The 12,642-nt window shown below is 38.8% G+C and overlaps 1 protein-coding gene across 2 annotated transcripts in view; it reads left to right on the forward strand.

Annotated features, from left to right (window-relative positions):
- Positions 1 to 10,412, forward strand: part of RETREG1 (reticulophagy regulator 1) — a 214,171-nt gene extending 203,759 nt beyond the window's left edge. For both annotated transcript variants that reach the window (XM_073630852.1, XM_073630853.1), the window contains one exon: positions 1,327 to 10,412. In XM_073630852.1, coding sequence (XP_073486953.1) covers positions 1,327 to 1,805 — 479 coding nt within the window. In that variant the 3' untranslated portion in view covers positions 1,806 to 10,412. The remainder of the gene's footprint in view (positions 1 to 1,326) is intronic.
- Positions 10,413 to 12,642: the final 2,230 nt, after the last annotated feature.

Raw genomic sequence — 12,642 nt, forward strand, 5'->3', positions numbered from 1 at the left:
ACCCCCTTAATGACCAGGCTATTTTTGCTATAGGACACTGCGTTATTTTAACTGAGAATTGCATGGTCATGCAACGCTGTACCCAAATAAAATTGATGTCCTTTTTTTTTTCCACAAATAGAGCTTTTTTTTGGTGGTATTTGATCACCTCTGCGGTTTTTATTTTTGCGCTATAAACAAAAAAAGACTGACAATTTTGAAAAAAAAATATTTTTTACTTTTTGCTATAACACATATCCAAAAAATATATAAAAAAACAATATTCTTCAATTTAAGCCAATATGTATTATTCTACATATTTTTGGTAAAAAAAAATCCCAATAAGCATATATTGATTGGTTTGCACAAAAATTAAAGCATCTACAAACTATGGGTTAGATTTATGGACTTTTTTTTTTTTTATTATTGCTTTTACTGGTAATGTCGGCAAACAGCGATTTTTAGCAGGACTGCGACATTGCAGCGGACAAATCTGACCCTAAGTGACACTTTATGGGGACCAGTGACACCAATACAGTGATCAGTGCTAAAACAAATGCACTAATAAATGCACTGTATAAATGACACTGGCAGGGAAGGGGTTAACATCAGGGGTGATCAAAGGGTTAAATGTGTTCCCTTGTGCTTTCTTACTGTGTGGGGGAAGTGCTGACAGGAAGAACACAGAGATCACTGTTCCTGATTACTAGGTACAGACAAACTCCATGTTCTCCCCTGTCATAATGGGGATCTGCCTTGTTTACATAGGCAGATCCCCATTCTGCCTCTCTGTGAAGTGATCGCGGGTGGCCGCATTGGCTCCCCCTCCATGCAGCATGCCCACAGTATCTATTGCATGAAACAACATACAGGTAATAGATATTGTGGGCAATAGAGCCGCCCTGCCGCAGTAAATAAGTGGTGGGTGGTCTTGAAGCAGTTAAACTAAAGTTTGATCCAGGATTTATCTAAGCCTAGAACACACGGGCCGAATATTGGGCTGCATCGGCCAGTTCACTAGAAACCAGCCAACATTCGGCCTGTGTGTACGGCAGCGTGACCGAAAAATGTCTGCCGATCAACATCTGATCAGCGCTCTCAAGCATCGGCCACTGATCGGGGTGTTCTGGTGTGGGGGGGGGGGGGGGGGGCATTCTAACATCGGATTGTTAGTACAGTGGCTCCTCCCGAGCTCTTAAGTTGTTTTTTTTTTTTTGGTTCAGCCCGCTGGGTTGAGGGAAAAAAAAAAAACAAATAGTGTGTACCAGGCTTTAAACTGTAGTTTTTGCTTGTAAAATGCATTTTAGTTCCACCGCTTGAATGATCTTTTTTGTTTTCTAAACACAGATCTGGATCGGCCAAGTGACCAGGAGGAAGGTTTCACCAGTGGCCTGGCCGAATTCCCTTCTCTTGAGAATGGCTCCCAGTCCAATGATGAAGACTCTAGCATAGGTCTACCTGTCATTCCAAAGAGCAGACACAAAGATAGTCAAAAAGCACAAGCTGAAAAAAGCTCAGTAACACCGTTGTCATTGCTTTTGGGCAGTGAGCAGCCATATCATTTAGTAAGCGGTGTGGCTAGTGAGGTCATCACAGCAGCTGTTTCAGCAGCCATCACTGACCAGTTACAGTCCGTCTTTCTCTCCTCACAAACTCCTGCTCCCACTTCCATTGAGGATACTGACACTGAGGAAGCTGATGACTTTGAACTTTTGGACCAGTCAGAACTGGAGGAAATAGAAGAGGAAGTGGGGCACTCATCAAGCCAGGAATCTGAGAGCAAAAAGCCTTCAGGATTCCTCTCCAGCCTACTGGGTGGCCATTAACCTACCAACGTTTCCACTCCTTTTACTACAGATTGTGAAGACGGGGAGGCCTCATAGGAACACATAAATACAAGCATTAATCATGCAGCAAGAATAAGTAGGGAAAATGTGTAAATCGTAAGCTTTAAGTATTGTTCCCTTTAGTCACTTTAGGTCTATGTAAACTTTTGCAGATGTCTTCAGCCGTCTCACTAATAGTTTTCCCCACTGTCCCCTGAAGGTGTTGCATGGGGCTGCATTGCGTTATTTATGTAAGGTAGGTAAGAGACAGTGTTCTTACATTTTGAAGGAATAAAACTTAACTTAAAAAAGTTTCACTGGTTGCATAACCAGAGTTTACAACACAGATCTCTTAGACTGTAAGAATGTTTGTGAATGCTATAATAGTTCTAGCCATGGGCGGTAAAGATAAGTATGGAGAGGCGGACAGTTGTTGTGCTCTCCTGTACAAGGCTGCTCCATTTTACAATGCAGAATTCTTGTTTCTAATATCACTTGTCACCTATACCAAACTTCTACTCTCTGAATAGCCATATAAGAGTGCAATTCGATTGTATCTGCCAAATGAACTTGCAATTTTTCTTTGCATGTTAATCATTTAGACAGGCCAAGAGATGTTTGGAAGTAAGTTCAGGAAAAGTGCCATTATCCCTTTGGTTGAAATATGTGTAAGAAAAATACACATAAGTAAACATCTTATTCAAGGTAATCCAACGATAGTGCTAGTTAAAATTAGTTTTCAGGCCTTACCTATTATGAGTTATAAACATGGCTGTTGCACACTATACACTAAAACAGCAGACAAAGTAAATTCCCAAGCTGGCTGGATTCAGTTTGTAATTTTGTCTAGCTTTATTCAACCATGTAAGGTATGTGATATACATATAAGGGCAATGTTTTCCTACCAATGGATTTGTATCTCTGTCCATCCGGTCCTGAGATTTTCACAGCCCCCTCACACAGCACAGCTAGGTGAATTAGATCATTTACAGTTAAGAAATGCAGTGGTGTCCTGCCTTTTTTTTCCAGCTTGCTGACTGGACAGTGAAAGAGCAGCAGCAGACTTATGAGGTCATCCCTCTGTTCACTCTGCTCTTCATTCCTATTAGCATGTTCCTTGCCTGTACATTTGCATGCAGCACACATGATTGGCTCCCAATTCAGCCCCACCCACTCCCAGTCTGAGTGCTTCATTATAGGGGATTGCCAGAGGCTAATACCAAGCCAAATGTGGGTACTTAGGTTGCATTTGAAAAACTACATTGAATGATGTATTGTTGAATGCAGAGCGGCATTAATATGTGTCTTCTATATCTACCTTAAGTGCAGCTTTAACACTAAGTCTTCTAAAATGCTCTCGGCTAACACTAGCAGTATATGATTTTTCACAGTTTCCAGTGGGAGCCTATTTAATGCGTTATTCTGTGAAGAGTTGTGAAAAACGGGCACTGCTATTATTGCCACTCAGTTTGTAAAGAAGAAGAAAATATACCAGCTATGTAGTTTGTGTCAACCTGATTGGTCAAAATGTGTATGAATTGTATAGGCACACTATTGCACTAAAATATGACCAGCTTTAGTAATATTTGAGGATAGGCCTGGAAGGACAACTACACTGTACTGTTCTTTTCTAACATGTAGATATATACTGGCAGGTTTAGTGGAGCTACTCTGCATTACAAATTACAAATATAGAAGACATTTCATACCTTTGCTTAGGGTCTGTACATGATTGTCTGCCACCCTGTCCCACTAAGCAGTAGCCTTGTTTTACTACAATGTTGCAGTTGGTGCTTCACTACAACATATATAGCCAGGTAGCCCTGGTTCACACTGCCGCAACTTGTCATGTGACTTAAAAGTTCAAAGTCGCATAACAAGTCGTGTCCCATGAACGGCAATAGAACCATTCAAATTCATGCGACTCAAGTTGCGCCGACTTAGAAAAAAGTTCCTGCACTACTTTTGGTGTGACTTCAATACGACTTGCATTGACTTTTGTTAAAGAAGTCGTATGCAAGTTGCGATGAAGTCGCACAGGGGTGACGGATTCAAAGTCGTGCGAAAGTCGCGCCACTTTGAAGTCACAGCAGTGTGAACCCGGCCTAGGGTAAGAACTGACAGCAAGTACAAACAACTGTTCCTACATATACCCTGAAAGTGGGCTGCATATTTATCATGGCTACCACAGCAGGATAGGCTTTACTGTTGGGAGCACCTATAGGAGGGCTCCCAAGGGGGCTGAAGAAAGAAAGTATGCTCAGTTCACTCCTCAAAGAATTCCATGCAGCATGTATCAGTAAACTAATGTGCTGGGAAGCCTGCATTTGTCAAGTTTGGCCCAGTATTTATAGAGAGATCTTAAAAAGTTAGTACCTGGTTGAGTTTAATTTCAGGCATCACAGTTGTTCATTGTTTTATTACTACTGAACATGCCACGGTTCTACTGTACCCATAGTGTGTACATTAAATGTGCATGTCATCTTCTTGGTACTGCTGCCCCCATCAGGTACAAAGTAGAACTCCGTTCCCTCGATAATCTGAGGTTGAAAATGTTTTGTGACTTATTTTGAACATATCTGAATGGATGCTCCGTGTGCAAGAGCCCTTAAAGACCTTGCGAACACAGAAAAATACCTGCTGATGTGCCAGAAACTTATTCAGATCCTAAGTCCTGTTGTGGTCTGAGAATGCACAGCATTTTGTGTTCTGGATGGTGGCAGCCCTCTCAGGGTTACTTGCTAAACTATTGTATTGAGCTAACACAGGAGGTGCAGACAGGACAGCCCTAAATTTCTGACAAAATCAACCATTTTGTTTTTCTTTTTGCACTTATCAAATAGATAACAAGATGCTTCCAGTGGTATATTAACAGGCCACAATAGATCAAATAGTAGAAATTCATGGTTAGAGCTTATATACACTTTAAAGTACTTTTCAGTATTACCTGTCTTACAATATGCCACTTTAACATTCTTCAAATTTAAAGCTGAACTCCAGACACAACATCTTTTATTTATATATGTTCCTTAATAGCCAAAAAGGATATAAATCCATTTTGTGTGCACCACATGCCTTTGCAAATGCAGATATTACTATGTAAATAAAGTGACGTCACCGTTGTGTCACACAGCCTGTGCAGAGAGCAGAACCATAAGAACAAGCCAGCAGTTCCACCCACTAAAAGCTGCATGCAGAAACCTAAAGCGGGGAAGGGGTGGGATACAAGACCAGTCACTCTGCAAAGGATTGGAAGCAGCAGTGACTGATCTTTATTACAGGAAGATCCTGCACAGAGGAAATGTTTCACTCTGAATTCCTGCACAGATCAAGAAAAAAAATCACCAAACACCCCAATAGTCAAGTAAGAATACACACTCCTGTATTTAGACCATATTTACTTATCTTGGAGATCAGCTATGCTTAAAACCCAACTCCGGGCAAAAAAAAACAAAACGTTTTCTTGTGCAGTGGGGCTGTTGCTGCAATGCATGGGCAATTTTTGCCTAGGGGATTGGGGAACGGAGATATACTTACCTAATCTTCTGATCTTCCCCGCACAAGACCGGTCCCTATGGCTCCTGCTCCTCCCCTGTGGTGGACTGTTCCTAACGTCATCAAGCCCATAGACCTGCTCTGGACACAAGGACGTCAGGAACAGTCCACAGCTGGATCGTGGGGGTGCGCAGTTTGCCGGTGGAGCGGAGGATCAGGGGAGTATACAGCTTTCTCCTCTTCCCTGAACAAAACGAGCAGTTGACCCGTGCAGTGCAGGCACAGCCCCACTGCAGGGGAAAACTTTTTTTTTTGCCCGGAGCTTAACTTTCGTGGCACTTTGTAAAAGTATCCGGATATGTAAATTTTTGGGGTTTTTTTTTGGAAACAAGGTGTCCAGAGCCAAACAATTCTATACATGTATACATTTTAAATGGCATGTATGTCATTAAAATAATAATTTGGTACATTAACATTAGCTTGAAACCTAGACTATTAGATCTCTTGCATTAGCCAGAGATGATTGTCTATGTATTATCACTTTATAGTCTAAATATGAATTATTCTTATTATGATGTAAATTTTATGTAAATTTACTTTGTTTACATGCATGCCACGGCATAAATTAAATGCATTTTTAGGTATACGTAGGGCCCATTCATTCTATAGTCAGGTCTAGCTATTATTAAAAAATACCTTATTTCCTGCATATTATTTGCATAGGAGGTTTTTGCCAGGGTAATCTCAATCTACTGAGCAATTATTTCCTCTTTTGCCATAGCTACTTAAGCCATGCAATTCCTGTTAATTTTTCCAATTTAAAAATTACAAACTGCAAATTGTCATTTACCCATGTCACTATATATATATATATATATATATATATATATATATATATATATATATATATATATTATATATTTGTGATCACTTCCTAAATTTCATTCAGTTGCAGAAATTGGTTTTAGGAACCAATCAATTCCATGACAGAAAAAAACTGTGTTAAAAACCCAATAAGTAATATTATGCTTGGATGTGAAATAATAAATCAATGAGGCCAACTGCTGCAGATTATCGGTTACATAATATGAGTAGTATTTTAATCATGTGACCACCAAGAATTCACAATTGTCATTGTTGAATCATAAGAGTAGGATTACTTATTTGTAAAATAAAAATGCAGCCATTAACTAATTAAAGTGTCATTAATCCCAAATAATTCTAAAATCTCACTACATGCTATATTACATTGTGTTTACACTCACTTTGTCACTAAAGCATTTGTTTTCTGTAGCTTGCAAGAAACCTGGTTGATCCTGCTGTTCACTGTCCCTCCCCCCTTGTCTGTGTCCCCACTGCAGCCTGAGATTCTGTAGACCAGCCGTTGCCGCATCTGCTCAGCATGCTCCAATTTCAGATCCCTTCTAAGCTGTGCATTTCCTCCTTTTTCTTATCTGTGTAGCCCACGTGACTATAGAGTCACACATGTGGGAGCATACAAAGTAGTAAATGACAGTCCCCTTCCATCCTCCTCCTCCATGTCCTCCTATTGCTAAGCACTATTAGGGCAGGATATAAGATGTTAAATGAGGGAGGCTTCACCTGTTAATGCGGGCCATACATGGATCTAAATTCGACTTCCTCAGCAGCTACCAGCCGATTGTCAATCCATGTATAGGCAGGGTGTTTATACAGATGTTGACCGGTAAATTGGGGAATCATGTTTTTCCCTTTCAACCTACTGGTTGAAATAAATGGACTCATGTATGGGCTGTTTTAGTCCCAACACATACACAACCATAGACACAGGCTGGAGGGACCTGTGATTGACAGAACCTCCTCCAAATTTCTTTACAGCTATTGTCAGTCAACTTAAACTCTGCCTACACCGCAATATTGCAAAAAAACAAAAAAACAAAACAAAACAATAATAATAAACATTTGCTTTCAAATAAAGATTTGTTTAAGTTAGGCTTTAAAACCCTTTGTTGCTATTAATTATTTATTTTGATACTGTGTTTTGAAAGCCTTTTTTGTGCCATGTGACCAGCACAGTACCAATCAGCGCTGTGCAGACACAGATTCATAGCCCAGACGTCCTCTGCTGCTATAGAGCATACATCAGACGGGACAGGAATGACCTGGAAAACATCATGTGATCACTGAACAGCAATTATTAAATAAGGTAATCAGGTTCATTTTATATATTAAATTAAATAGAGTGGCATGATCTTTATACATAAGTATAAAGGGATACTGCCAATTAACCGCTTCAGCCCCGGACGATTTTACCCGCTTCCTGACCAGAGCACTTGTTGCGATTTGGCACTACGTCGCTTTAACTGACAATTGCGCGGTAGTGCGATGTTGCACCCAAACAAAATCGACGTCCTTTTTTTCCCACAAATAGAGCTTTCTTTTGATGGTATTTGATCACCTCTGCGGTTTTTATTTTTTGTACTATAAACAAAAAAGAACGACAATTTTGAAAAAAACGCAATATTTTTTACTTTTTGCTATAATAACTATCCCCCAAAAATATCTAAAAAAAAATTTTTTTTCCTCAGTTTAGGCCGATATGTATTCTTCTAAATATTTTTGGTAATAAAATCGCAATAAGCGTATATTGATTGGTTTGTGCAAAAGTTATAGCGTCTACAAAATAGGGGATATTTTTTTGGCATTGTTATTATTTTTTTTTCTTCACTAGTACTAGTGGAGATCTGTGATTTTTATTGGGACTGTGACATTGTGGCGGACACGTCAGACAATTTTGATACATTTTTGGGACCATTGGCATTTATACAGCGATCAGTGCTATAAAAATGCATTGATTACTGTAAAAATGTCATTGGCAGGGAAGGGGTTAACACTAGGGAGCGATCAAGGGGTTAATTGTGTTCCCTAGTGTGTGTTCTAACTGAAGGGGAGAGGGGACTGTGTAGGGGAGATGACAGATCTCTGTTCATACTCTGTATGAACAGACGATCTGTCTCTTCTCCCCTCAGAGAACCGGAAACTGTGTGTTTACACACACAGATCCCGGTTCTTGGTGTGCCCTGAGCGATCGCGGGAGCCCGGTGGCTATCACAACCGCCGGGCACTCACATCGGCACCGTGGGCGAGCAGGGGGCGCACGCCCCTAGTGGCCACAGGGCAAAGCGACGTTACATAACGTCATTTCGTCCAGCCGTGCCATTCTGCCGCAGTACAACTGTGGTGGCTGGTCGGCAAGTGGTTAAACATTGTATGTTTAGTATCGCTTTAAATATATTTCTTCTAATGTTCACCAGACAAGTGCCACAATATATGCCATATCTGCTTTGCTCTGTACAGACTCACAGTGAACACAGTGTTGATTTACATTACTGTTGTAAAGTAGTCAGTCTTGTTAGTAGTTTTAGTAAGGGCTATACCTTTCAATTTTAGTGTCTATACTGTATTGCTTCATATATCCCAGACAGCCCAATATATTTAGACCTGTGATAGTTTTGTCTGTTATTCACAAGTCAAAAACAGTTAGGTACATGTCTAAATAACACTAAAGGGCTTATTAAAAACCATTGTGTCATTCATGGGCGGTGTAGCGCCCTTGGTGCCTGCATAAAATCCCAACATAGGCCCCTGTGTCAGCCACACTCCCTTGAATAGAGTAAACTGCACCATTATCATTTGTAATGCCAATGAATAGGACTGCAAGAATCAAAGAATGCGTACATATTGAGCCATTCCGTTTAATACACTGGACACATTTTGACACCTGTGCACAATGTCTAATGAATGTTCATCTCTGAATGGTTTCCATGGTTCATTGTATATCAGTGCTCTGCCATTGTACCATATTCTTATATATAGATATCAATGTGCTCTATATAATGAATACCTTTTCATTTCCAACAACATAAATGTGTGCATCTTAAAATAAAAATATCAGTAGATTAGGTAAGTCTATGGCAATGTAAGAATGTCTCAACTTTTGGATCCCTAAGCTGAGAATAGAGTTGGAATAAGTAGATTAATAGAAGAAATCTCATTTAAATAATATAATACAAATAAAAGCTGTTAATCAAAAGCCTGGTAACATTCTATTTTTGTAACCAGCATTTGTAAATTTCATTTCACTGAAAGCGCTGTAGGTTTTGAGAATTTCACTTTGCTGATAGCTTTGCCTGACTTTTCCACCAATAGTAACAGTGGGGAAATGACCGTTACCGTCAAATAACTAGTAAAGGCCAATTTAAGCTGATGATGTGCCATTCTTACATTATGGCTGCGGAAAAAAAACTATGATGCCTCTTTATTGTGTTCAAAACGGCATCTATAATTAAACCTGATTAATATACACATTAGCATTGGTTACAAGGAATAGTGACTCTAGAAATGCACTTTAGTTCATGAAAGGGTCAGTCCACCTAAAAACCAACATTTCAGTTATTCGCAGAGTCTGGTGCTGATTCGCCCCCCTGGTGTCTTATTCTCTTGAGAACTCCATTGCTGAGTTGTCCCATATATATATATATTTATATAGATCCTGCCTGATACACCTACTATTGAAATCTGGGTGTTCACACACTTTCTGTATTTTTCTGTATTCTCAATAATATAAAATAAATAAAAGCCAGAGATCGAGTATTTTTACAAGGAATATTGCGATCACAGCCCCTTATTTTATGCAGTGCAGGTTTCCATAAATCATAGTGATCCCATCAGCTATAGACAACTGTTATAGAGTAATCGTCTCCAGCTTCTAACAAAAAAACTGAAATCTTAGTTGTGGTGGGCTAACCCTTTAAAATGCAATTCTTTTCATTTTGTCCCCATGCTTTGATTGTACTTGTAAACTGTGAGAGTAGGAAATTTACTGTGTTTGTAAAAAGTCTTCTGGTTTTAAAGTAGAAATGCTTTTAGAGCTACATGTGTACTGTTCATTATTTTTTTTGTTTTTTTCAATTATTTATTGTATAATTTGCTGAAGGTTGCTTACAGCGTAACGATAAACGATGCACTTTGATATTTTACTAATTTAAGTAGTTCGGTATACAAATGTAAGGTGGAACATGAAATGATTTAGGGCTCAAATAACAATATGAATAAAGACAATAAAAAATGTAATAGTGGTGTTTGTTTATTTATAATTACAGCATTTTTTTCAGAATTTTATTTTATTACAGCAGTCGGCCCACACCAAATCTTGATAGGTAGCTAAAGGTACCTCCACAAAATTGCTCATTGTACTGCAGAATTCAGTAGAGGTCAATATGTTGCAACAGATTATACACAACGCTGGAGGTCTAGAGTTAGTTTAGATCCTACCATAGATGCAGACCTCAGAAAATTCAAAATTCTGCATACTCTTATACAGATTCAGAATATTTTATTAATCCCAAATGGAAATGACTAAAGTACAATTACATTCAACAAGAAAACACAAAGATCACAAACAAGGAACAACAATAAAATTATCAATAACAGCAATTATTACCACATAAAACTAAATCAATGCTAAACTGTAATCAACCATACCATCCTATTAAAATACTATATAGAATAAATAACACCGATTGAAAAAATAACAGAAAATCAAACTACCAAAATGCAATCTACACCACTTTCTCCAACATTACCCAAAATCATTACACATAGGGGGTGATTTACTAAGAAGAAGGCACTGCACTAGTTCATACATTAATTGGTACGCCGGAAAGGTTATTAATTGAACGTGCGAACTGGCGCACATTGAAGTGCAAATAACGATAATAAATACCTGCATACGTAAACTGCAATTGGCGCTAGGGTAACTGCGGTTTTCTCATTGATAATAGCGCACGCCCAATACAACTATTTAATTTCATCTCATTGGATGTGTCTCAATAGGTAATTAGTAGGCGTACTCGGTTAATTAACCCTTTTGATGCTAATCTCATTCCTATCACTTCTAATATATCTTTGAAATGTGTTTTTTTTTTTCTTTTTTTACCCAAATCTTTCAACACATTACAAAGAATAGAGAAGTCTTTCTAAACCCAATAAATTAATATTTTCAGATCTCGATCTTTAACAAAACACATAAAACATACAAATGTGCTACAAATTTTATTGGTCAACAAAACAGGACTTGGAAAAGAGGAAGGAAAGCAAAAAACACATGTATGTTAATTTGAAATTAACAGGAGTTAAAAGGGATGCGCCCACAAACGGACAGTCTCTTAAGGATTTAAACATTTAGTAGTCATAAAAGCTTGAGGAAGATTTCGCAAAATAATGCAGCACAGACAATTAAATCAAAAGTGAAACTAACAACCTATAAACACAGATTGACCACATCAAAAATATTTCAGTGAAAAATATCCCCCCCCCCCCCAAAAAAAAATACTTGCTCTAAAACGCATCTCTTTTGCAAAAACATAAGAAACAAAATACAAAGAGCAAATACACGTGTTACAAACTCTATAAGGACACCCAAATGCTACACACACCATCAAGCAATCTTGCCTCTTTTCAGGGCAAGGTAAAGAATGCTGTCTGCAAGCTTTATATATCATAGGTTTGTGTGCTAGTGAGGCAATTGAAAACACATGCACAGTCCATGAAACACACAAAATAAAAGTTATCCCAATGTAGAAACAGAACTTCAAAATGGGTACACCTGTTAAGGATGTCCTTAAATTACTAACCCAAAAAACAGACTCTCTGAGCATGCCCAGAAAAATCCAAGTGCTGTTCACACACAAAAAGCAACAAAATAAAGTCCCTGAGCATGCCCAGACCAACACAAATGCATTTCACACACCAAAAGCCACAGCAAAAAAACAAAGTCCCTGAGCATGCCCAGAACAACCCAAATGCTGCTATCACAAAATAAGCAACCCCCTGTCCAAAAGTAAGCACATCATCCAGCATGCTACAAAATTACAGATGGGACAAACACCCCCCAGTCCAGGGGGGCAAATAAAGAGCCTAACATGGTCAAAAGTTCTACAACAAATACCATTACAATCTATGGGAATTAACTTGTTAATTTTGCGAGGCCCCACTTGGCTGGCTTATATTCTAGTTATTGGCCTTAAAATGGTTATGGGGGCCCAGGTCTCACCCTGAGGGACATATATCAATGTCACCAATTTGGACAACCCCAAAAACAAAACAAGAGTGCCTTTAAAAATGCTAAATTGCTTAAAAGCTAGTAACTTGGGGGGGGGGGGGGCTTACTCTGCCTGTAAAGTGGTGCATCTGTAGCATGTATCCAAAATGCTGCTTCAAAGATGTACGGCTTTAGAGAAAACTTACAAATCTACATTGCAGCTGCAAGATTTTAACCCAAAACAAAAAATAGCCTGTCCCC

The sequence above is a fragment of the Aquarana catesbeiana genome, linkage group LG05 (genome assembly GCF_042186555.1).
Source record: "Aquarana catesbeiana isolate 2022-GZ linkage group LG05, ASM4218655v1, whole genome shotgun sequence".
Lineage (NCBI taxonomy): Eukaryota > Metazoa > Chordata > Amphibia > Anura > Ranidae > Aquarana > Aquarana catesbeiana.